We start from the raw sequence: 10,445 nt of genomic DNA, 5'->3' as shown, positions 1-10,445 counted from the left end.
AGCAATACGCAACACCCACCTGGGCGAAGCATGCCAACCATTTAGCACCAGAATGCATACCATAAATCAGGTGAGGTGGAGAGGGGTGGAATTAATAAGCCAATTAAACAATCCTAATGGAGGACAAAGAGGAAAAATAATTTGAATGTAACATTTGGAATTTAAAGTCTGTCCAATCCATCAGATAACAAATCAGTCCACTAAAGGAAAAACGTCATATCCTGCCATTTAACCACAGCAATAAGATGACACATAAAGAAGGTCTCCCTGTGGTTTTAGGTAGTCATTACTCACTTCCCATGGCAGCTGTCTTAGATTGTCCCTGTGTCTGAGGACCAGTTTCCCAGGGCAACTTACGCAGTCACCATGAGAGACTTAGATTGGAGTTCATTTCATGAAATGATATCTTACCAATCACAATGTGGTTAATTTAACCATAAGATAGAGCATAAGCAGAAGTTAAGATTTTTGGAAGGTATTCTATATCGTAATCAAAAACTGTAAGACTACATTTCCCCCCCCAGATTAAATATAACTGCAATACATTTCTTCCTTAACTTTGAGTTTCAAATGTTTGTGAATGGTGGTACCCCTCCCCTAAGTCACTCAGAGCCTGATTTACTAAGACCTTTAGCACATGCTAGACCTTTAGCACATGCTAAACTCATAACCTGACCAGGGCTTGGTCATAGTATTCATTTTTCAACAGTCATTAGTTGTGTTCTTTTTTTGCGTGTGCTAAAAGGTCTTGCATATGCTAAAGGTCTTACTAAATCAGCCCCTTAATTTTAAAAGCTTCTATAACAAAGAAGTAGGCCTATCATTCAAACATCTTCACCTAAGACTCCGGTATCTTACTTGCAATCTACAGCATAAAGGAGAAAAGTAGATTAATTGTCAATAATTTTGTCATCTTGTGATAAGAGCAGGAGTTGGCGGGTGCACATTATCTTTTCTTACTTCCTGATACACCCCCACTTCATTCCAGGGTTAGACATGCATGAGAGCAACTGCACAGCATATTTAATTAACCCCATTCTTCAATTGATTTTGTCAATCTTATCAGGCAATATTTCACTCAGAGCATATAATCATAATTTTTTTTTGTTTTACTGAATGGGAATGATTTACCTTCGGTCCCCCTTAATGACATAACATACCATAACTTCTTATATAAACTTTTGAACTTAACAGTCTAATTTGCATTGATTAGAAAATCATGGATGCAGTACAGGTACTATGCTTAAATGTGGATTGCCATACCAGCTATGAGAAAGGAGAACAGGCTGAATAGATGCAGTTTTATGTTGTTTTTTTATTCAGTTTTTGGATTTGTTATTTCCTACAGCCTTCAAAATCACAATTTTTATGCTTTCACTCTTAAAAAAGCGATCTTCAAAGAAAACCATCAGGTCAGTGCATTAGGACAGCAGCTTGTGCTTGACTGAAAATATATGCCTTTTTCAATTTGCTGTTTTGGATCTGAAATTGATTTTAAGTGCAGTCTATTCCTGTGGACTATACTGTATGTAATCATCATCATCTGGGAAGCATTCCACTCAGATAGCATCTCAGGTCATCCTAAATACCCAAACATTCTCCGGGTAAGAATTTTTAGCAGCAGGTTAAAAAAAATCCAGTTAGGCTGCACTTAGAGGCTCTCCTCACATTCATAAGAGTATTTCCTATTGACCCATATTGGAGTACTTTATAGTGAGTATCAGTTTTTCTTCACCATCATAGTTAGCTACTAGTTTTGTTTACCTTCAAATAATACCCACATAAATAGGAGTGACAGAATGCCCTTAAAATATCCATATCATTTAACTCCAGTTTTTCAAATATCAGTAAACTGTGGTTGAGAATGAATCATAAGCCATCACATGTATAGACTTGCACTGTATGACTTTAATGTGTATGCTCTAACTGATACAAATAAATGTAGGACATACATTGAAAGAAATCATTTATTACTTAATATGTTCATATGAGGTTAGAAAAAAAGTTGCATTATGAAGTTCTTAATGTCATATGGAAAAAAATTTATACCTGCAGAATACAGTAATTTCAAGGGCAGGGTTTAGTAATGAATTACCAAAGTACCAAAAACGGTACCTTTGTACAATACAACCTAAACAACATCTCCATGACATTTCATAATGCTTCACATGTGCTTATGTTAATGACAAGGCTCTTACTGACGCTCACATCTCATGTCAAAACCATCCAGTAACCCTTTTGTGTTCCGCTGCATACACCATATTGGGCCTAGCCCAACAATAAGCTTCGTTTTTCAGTGGACACCTCCATTGGGAAATGTTTTTAGTCCAAGACTAGGCTTAATCCTTGTCTGGGTAATCGGCCCATTGCGTATGAAACTTAATGTTTCGTTTAAGTAAATGTAAATTAGTTCAGTGTCGATAAAAATATTGTCCCGCCTCTGAAGAATGATCTGGTTTCCAAGAGACCCACCAACACTTTGATTTGAGCATCATTGCCATCAATTGGCAATATGCTCACTCCTGATTTCCTCAACGCAGTTGAGATGGTTTGCAAGCTCCTGGATAACGACAGCCCTGCCAGTCTGGTCGTTTCTCCTTTTCTCCGTGATCAAGTCCTCCAAACTCTGAAATTCCAGAATATGGGCCTTTTTCTCAGACAGTTGAATTTTAAGTCTATAAGGCTGCTTTCCGATCCGTATCTCGCCACCAATTTTAAACTCACGCTTACCAAATTTGCACCAGGCAGCAAAACATTCAGAGTTCCTCCAACTCAGCTCTCTATCTTTCAGTCCGACTTGTTCCATTGCGTTTTGCACAACAACCTCAGGACTCAGCGATTTCAATTTATAAAGATCACTGACAATCCTACCTCTTCTGCCCCGACTGGCATCGGTCAGGAAACTGTTCTTTATCTCGGCTCGGTGCAAATGAACGACCTGGAAGTTCCCCACGTAAACAACCCAGTGGGGATATTGGCCTGTTGCCACGAACTCCACCAAGTCACCTGGTTTGCACTTATTTAACAAACTCTCAGCGGAGTACGTACACATGTCAACCGTTTTCGAGCTTTTCTCGTAAATGCATTCATCTCGTCTGAACACTGCACACTCCAGCTCGTTGCGCTTGTCATAATGCTTCTCTTCCTGGTCCTGGTCCTTATCTATTCCTCCGTTATCCTCCAACTCGCCATCATCGGTTGAGAAAATATACGACACTCCGATTCGTGGACCGTCGTCCTCGGTATCCAAGCCGTTCGGATCCGCAGTTGGAACTTCCTCGTAACTTAAATGTGTCAATTTTTCAACTTGATTACCCATTCCTCTTCAGCGGTAGTGCGCAAGATGGTTGAAATACCACGCAACTCCACCTGTTAAAGATAGAGGAATGATAAAAAATGCAACACGTAGTATCGCTGCAAAACTAATTTTACGGTGCAGCAGGGTTCCAATCCGGTTATAGACATGGGGATGCCAGTAACCCTATTACTAAAGTGGCATGTATATGTAAGAAAGACGATAACTCATGTTATCTGCTACATATAAATATGAGTCGGTATGGCAAGTGAAGCCTAGTGCCTATTCAATTTCAATTTGTTTAAACTTGGTACATTATAGGTTACATTCCAAATAGGTACGACACTCCACATTCTTAGCCATCGTTGAAACCAAGTAAAACAGCTTTTCAACTCACCTATAAATTACATTGCTGCTCCCGAGTCAGCTATTATAGTTTTACAAAGAGGTCGAAGAGTCCTTTTATCGCCGTGCCTGGCTCGGAGTTAAATAATTCCAGGAGTCAGGTATGTTGGGAGGTGCAATACACCAAGCGGTCCTACTGTGCAAGTGCCGATCTCAAGACAGATCTGAGCGCAACTTAACACAGGAACAATTACACACGCCTTGTCACTTAAAGACACAGAGACCCTTTTAGGATTCGCAATGTTGTTCCAGCGTTTCTCTGAAAAATTTACCAAACAATAGCATATGTAATATCCCGCGAAAAATACATTTGATTACAAGAATCTTTTGAAGGACAGTGTTACGCAAAGGTCCATTTTGTCTGTGTGGCACTGTCTTGTACATGTGCTTTTGGCAGGCACACCTTTTTACAAAACGATTGTTTTTCATGTCCGACATCAAGATTAAATTTAACCAGTTCTCAAATTGTTTGTTGTTCCATGCCCGTGTGGGTTCGCGAATTTGATTGTTTTCATATAAAGATGGATTATTCCAACCCTGAATGTACAGTATGTGGCAAGACAGATCAAGCACGTGTCCTGCTTTCCGATTTTTAAAATCACTTGACCAAGGTTTTTGGCTCTCAGTCTCAGCGAGAAACGACAAAGTATTTATTTATTTTATTTACCTACCGACCCTTTTTTTCATTTTCTCCAAATTTGGAAATAAGTGCACCCCGTAAAATCCCTTGTCAATTCGGAAAAGCGAACGCAGGTAACTTCTACAAAGTTACCTGACGTTTATTACTTAGTCCTCTCAGGGCGTTGAGCATCGAGTACATTAAGCGAGCACTGTAACATTAAGGGACACCTTTCCACAAGGTTTCTCCTTTTTCTGTTACCTGACGTTTATTACTTAGTCCTCTCAGGGCGTTGAGCATCGAGTACATTAAGCGAGCACTGTAACATTAAGGGACACCTTTCCACAAGGTTTCTCCTTTTTCTGTAAAAATGTAACATTGACATGCAAGATAGGGTGAACACTAACACGTCTCGTGTCTCCGCAGACCTGTTATTGCTAATCTCGTCCAGGTTCATTGAATGAATTCAGTGCCATACTTAAAGTGCTTTATATTTTTATATAGTGTGCCTTAAGCGCCGATCAAAGCCAGTTTCAGTAGAACCTGTTTTACTGCATGCAGGACTGCTGGGCCAGCTGTGCTGGGTGAAATTCCCGGGCCTGGGACGATAATATTTATAAGTTCACAGACCATTAGCCCCACCACGTACCCGGTTGTCCCCCCTGACGCGGGCTCTGCCTGCATGAATATGTTGCTTTCCAGATGGTATTTTCCAGAACAGGCTGCAGCACTCTTACTTCCCACATATACAGGTGAAAGACCCTCGCATAAGGATACAACAGCAGTGTCCTCATTAGGACATCACAACCCGTAACTTTGGGATTACAAAGCCCAGTTCATTAATCACTACACCATGCAGCCACCCGTAAAAAAAAAATATTCTGATAGGATGAACATTTTAATTGTCTGGGCTCACCACTACTCTATTCCATTCCAGTCATTTAGTTTCCAGTGTCTTGTAGAAAAATACAAAGTTTTCCACGTCCATACATATTGTGATGAGACTTGGAAAATTTTAATAAGACTCCCAGATTTTGCTCAGCACCAGGTCTTTATATTTTAATGTGAAGTACATCTCCTGCCATGGAGATGCAGTTCACATTAAAATATAAAGACATCAAGGGAGAACTGGTTTTCTGTGCACAACATTTTGCTTCATTGTGAAATAATTGCTGGAAAGCACCACCGTAAATGTTACTCAGGCAGCTACACCGCATGGTACCGGTACATTTTTCTGTGCATTATTGTCAGTGTGAACGTACCGTTCGCGAGTTACTAGCGCATACTGCAGGACTGGGTTTATATGATTAGTTTGCCCCCCGTTGATGAACACGTAGTAAATCACACCCCGTACCAACAGTTACACGATGTGCCTATACACCCCATACTGTGACGCCCACAGGAATCCGCTCCCACTTTAAATGACTACCTGAGACACATTGCCAAGGTCTCGGCGTGAGCATGTTCCTGTGCTTGGGAAAGTGGTGTCAACTGGGCTGACTGATGCTCCGCCATGCACAACATATTGTCAGCCCATGCCATTATCCTCCCCTTCATGTCTGGAACGGGTCAGCGCCGCCATTCATCTCTCGCGTTGCAATCGAGCTCTCAACACCTCCGCGTCCTTAACGTGCCCGGAATGCGAGGCGAGTTACCGTTCCGTCTCGCCACGGCTACCCAGCTGTGCTTTAAATAACCTATTACATTTACCCGGTCGCCGCTGAGAATGGGAACAGGCAGTGATGACGCAATGGCAGCCAAGTCAAAGAGCGATCCCAAAACAACCGCTCTCAAACTCAAATCCCACACGTATCGCGGAAATGTATACGTGCACAGATAAACTGGTCCCCGCTCAACTGCTCTTCTCGTTCAGTCGATGAGGCTCTTCTTTTTCACGCTGCAGAAATGAACCCGGGCTGGGAAGCTGGCAGCTGGGGAAGTAAACAGGGGAAATGACTACCTCAGGATCAGAGGTTTTGCGCTGCAGGCAAGGGTATAATGAAGCTCCCTAACTGGCAGGAGGACCTACAGGTCCGCCGTTCAGCTGTGAAACCAGGAGCAGCTGCAGATTGGCCGGCCTGCTACCAGGCAAACTCACCAAGGCTCCACAAACACAACACACAAATACACACACACTCACACCTGTGCATTTATACGCACATAGACACACGCAGACATGAACGTTAGAACGCTCGCAACCACACACGTGCATCCACGCATCAGCATTCACACCCCGGACGAAGAAACAGAGGGGTCCCTCTCTCTGGCCTTGGATACCCCTCTTTTCTTGTCTTTTCTGGGTTACTTTGTGCCTGTTTTTTGAGAAGCACAAGATGAGAACACACCTGTTCATCATTTATCAAACTCAGTGCACCAGTTTTCATGGACTAACTGATTTTTCTGCAGAGGAGAGAGGGTTTGCACTGTTTGTGCTGATTGTGTCAGAATCTGCAAGTACTGAAGTGAGGCAAAACCAAGCCAAAAACAGAAAGGGGGGGGGGGGGAGTCTCTAAATGTGTGGAGGTGATTAAGTAGTAGATTTAACCTGCTCCTTCAGCCTTTTAAATCCAAACCCTCACACGCATTCAGCACACTGTAGGGCAGTCACAGGCCATGAGAGAATCCAAACGGCTTGTTAACACTTTGCGTGCTGTCAGGCCCTTAGAGCACCAGCCTTCGATGAACAGGCAAAAAGAAACAATGTTTTCGCAGCAAGTAAGTTTTGTCCTGTTCTCACAATCCCCCGCGTATTCATCCCGTTCTTTTGAAGATTTGTACGGTGTGACTTTTTGGGGTCACAGTATTCCATGTCAGTGCAGCTCCGAAACGCCCCGGGGTCACAGCAGACCGGCGGTCCCGAAAATCATTCTGACAGGCAGTGGGCCGCGGACGAGGTGTGGCGCGAACAGCACCGCCAGGCCGGTCGGTTAATCCGCTCGTCTCTTTATCAATCGGCCAAACAAGTCCGCCAACCGACCGTCGAAAAGTCCTCCTCTCGTAACGAGAATCCGAGGCGTCAACACGTTAATTCAAGGAATTCAAAAACGGGTTCAGTCAGGAAAATGAACCTAAACTCAGTTGCTGAACCGGAGATGCGCCTGGATCCCGCGCTGCCACACGAGGCAACGGAGAAAGGGAGAGAGTTACAAAGGACGCGCGAAGAATGGCAACTTCAGAAGGGCAGCGCGAGCACGTCGCCGGACGTGAACCCGGCTCCCCTCGCCGCGCGGCGGAGTCACCCGCCCCGCCCGCCGGCAGCAAGGTCTTCTGAGCGCAGCCGCCGGCCTCGTTCGGTGACTCACTGGAAACTATTCAGCCTCCGTCGGCTGATACAGAGCCCGCGATAGCGAGCGGCGCGATTCCACACCGCAGAAAGCCGCGTTCGCTCCCACGGTGAAAACGCTTCTTTGTAATAAGGACTCAACCCTTCAAGAAAAATGACAGATTCGTTTTTTTTGTTTTTTTGGGGAAGATTTCTTTCTGTATTTATTTATATTTTCTTATACTTTTTACATATTTTTAATTTATAATAACACATATAATTTTGGAAAGTGTGAGGAAGGAATGTCACCTTTTTTTTTGTACCCATTTAATTACAAGAGCATTTTTCACATTCCCATCAAACAAGCTACAACAAAGATTGCTAAAATGTCAGCCGACATTATAAAACTATTGGTAATCAGTTCTCTAACACTGTGATGGATCAATGAGGGTTGGGGGGGGGGGGGCAGAAGGGGGTCCTCTGGGGTGAAACGGGCTGGTGTGTGGGTGCAGGAGGATCGGGAAACGGTCACGGTGCTCTGAAATTGCGGGTCGACGGGGGAGAAAGGCGCACAGTACACACACAACGGTTTCTAACACTCATCATGCTGCACCAGGACCTTTTGTCTATCGCCATTATCAGTCACATGGGGGTTCAGAATCCAGAAACACTGCCAGCTGCCTCAAAGGCAAACAAAAGATATGAGGGAAAAGTCCAACTCCAGAAATGTGCGTGTGTGTATGTGTGTGTGTGTGTGTGTGTTTGTGTGTGTGCGCGCTTATCACGTACAGCGTTTTAAGGTTTTTAGAGAGCGTGCCTAGACTTTGGTATGTTCTTGGTGGCAGATGTTTTCATTAAGTGAGAACACAGTAAACACAATCCCTCCGGTTTCCTAGGTAGGCTGACGCACAGCTGGAGCACACGCAGAGTGGAGCTGGCAGTCTGCTCAGAGTCTGCAACAAAAGGTATAAGGCAACAGAACAAAGGCCAAAAGAAGGGAAAACGAAGCATTGAAAATATAAAGAGAAAACCTAAAGAAACCGGTCTTTGGTGTTCCCACGTGTTACGAAGGTAACGTCGTTATTGAGAGAGACAGCGGATTTGGCTTCATTGCTCCATGTCTGATCTAACAGACCACAGCAAGGAGCGCCACCTACTGTTCGGGGGAACAGACTGCTCTGTTGGAAAACACGGCGGACACAAAACCACAGTGAAATAAAAACAACGTGCGGCAAAAGTTTTCCTTCGCACAACAATAAATTACAAGCTACTGGTCTGAAGCATTGCAATGTGCAAATTAAAAACCCAACTACATGGTCATTTACTGGCTGAGCGGATCCACAAGTCCATTTGAACGTCTGTACAACAGGATCATGCATTGGGCTACTTACTGTACATGAGACAATACAGGGAGATCGGGGATCGACTGAGAGGCTTGATGAAACCACAGGCTTGGTCCTTAAAGTCAAATGTTTCCCAGGCGTAGTCCATGTACACATGTTGGTTGGCATTTGGCCATTTTCTGAATCTTTATACATTTTATGCAGAATCTTATTCAAGAGAAATGGTCTCCGATCGAAAGATTAAAAACCTGATTGTGCTCATCTCAATAAACAGTGCTGGCATTACTTTCAGTTCATTTTTTTTTTAAACCGAATGTCCGCATTGTCATCTGCAGCACCACTGTCACAGACCAATGTCTGTAAACCTCAAAGTAACACGGACAATTTATGAAAGCAGCCAATCAGACGTGGGAGGGGGGGGGTTGGGGGGTGGAGTTTCTCTCACAGAGATATTTTTGCAGAGTGAAAGGAAGGGGGTTCCGGCATGGGGGCAGGGCTTTAGGTGGGCTGGTCTTTCTGCAGGGTGGAGATGTGGAGAGGAGGCGGGGTTTTAGGTGGGCTGGTCTTTCTGCAGGGTGGAGATGTGGAGGGAGGGCGGGGCTTTAGGTGGGCTGGTCTTTCTGCAGGGTGGAGATGTGGAGGGAGGGCGGGACTTTAGGTGGGCTGGTCTTTCTGCAGGGTGGAGATGTGGAGGGAGGGCGGGGCTTTAGGTGGGCTGGTCTTTCTGCAGGGTGGAGATGTGGAGGGAGGGCGGGGCTTTAGGTGGGCTGGTCTTTCTGCAGGGTGGAGATGTGGAGGGAGGGCGGGGCTTTAGGTGGGCTGGTCTTTCTGCAGGGTGGAGATGTGGAGGGAGGGCGGGGCTTTAGGTGGGCTGGTCTTTCTGCAGGGTGGAGATGTGGAGGGAGGGCGGGGCTTTAGGTGGGCTGGTCTTTCTGCAGGGTGGAGATGTGGAGGAGGGCGGGGCTTTAGGTGGGCTGGTCTTTCTGCAGGGTGGAGATGTGGAGGGAGGGCGGGGCTTTAGGTGGGCTGGTCTTTCTGCAGGGTGGAGATGTGGAGGGAGGGCGGGGCTTTAGGTGGGCTGGTCTTTCTGCAGGGTGGAGATGTGGAGAGGAGGCGGGGCTTTAGGTGGGCTGGTCTTTCTGCAGGGTGGAGATGTGGAGAGGAGGCGGGGCTTTAGGTGGGCTGGTCTTTCTGCAGGGTGGAGATGTGGAGAGGAGGCGGGGCTTTAGGTGGGCTGGTCTTTCTGCAGGGTGGAGATGTGGAGGGAGGCGGGGCTTTAGGTGGGCTGGTCTTTCTGCAGGGTGGAGATGTGGAGGGAGGGCGGGGCTTTAGGTGGGCTGGTCTTTCTGCAGGGTGGAGATGTGGAGGAGGGCGGGGCTTTAGGTGGGCTGGTCTTTCTGCAGGGTGGAGATGTGGAGGGAGGCGGGGCTTTAGGTGGGCTGGTCTTTCTGCAGGGTGGAGATGTGGAGAGGAGGCGGGGCTTTAGGTGGGCTGGTCTTTCTGCAGGGTGGAGATGTGGAG

At 45.5% G+C, this 10,445-nt stretch overlaps 1 protein-coding gene across 1 annotated transcript; it reads right to left on the bottom strand.

Annotated features, from left to right (window-relative positions):
• Positions 1 to 1,949: 1,949 nt before the first annotated feature.
• On the bottom strand, positions 1,950 to 4,167 carry lratd2a (LRAT domain containing 2a). Its single transcript, XM_064348123.1, has 2 exons — positions 3,693 to 4,167; positions 1,950 to 3,369 (listed from the first exon to the last, which is right to left on the bottom strand). Exon 2 carries the CDS (start codon positions 3,317 to 3,319, stop codon positions 2,501 to 2,503), a length of 819 nt encoding a protein of 272 aa, XP_064204193.1. The 5' UTR covers positions 3,320 to 3,369; positions 3,693 to 4,167; the 3' UTR covers positions 1,950 to 2,500.
• Positions 4,168 to 10,445: the final 6,278 nt, after the last annotated feature.

The sequence above is a fragment of the Anguilla rostrata genome, chromosome 8, assembly GCF_018555375.3.
Source record: "Anguilla rostrata isolate EN2019 chromosome 8, ASM1855537v3, whole genome shotgun sequence".
In the NCBI taxonomy this organism is placed as follows: Eukaryota; Metazoa; Chordata; class Actinopteri; order Anguilliformes; family Anguillidae; genus Anguilla; species Anguilla rostrata.
This window is presented reverse-complemented; position numbering and strand designations above follow the sequence as displayed.

Bases quoted from the DNA above. Each gene is read 5' to 3' on its own strand.
- lratd2a (XM_064348123.1), bottom strand. From the start codon at position 3,319: ATGGGTAATCAAGTTGAAAAATTGACACATTTAAGTTACGAGGAAGTT.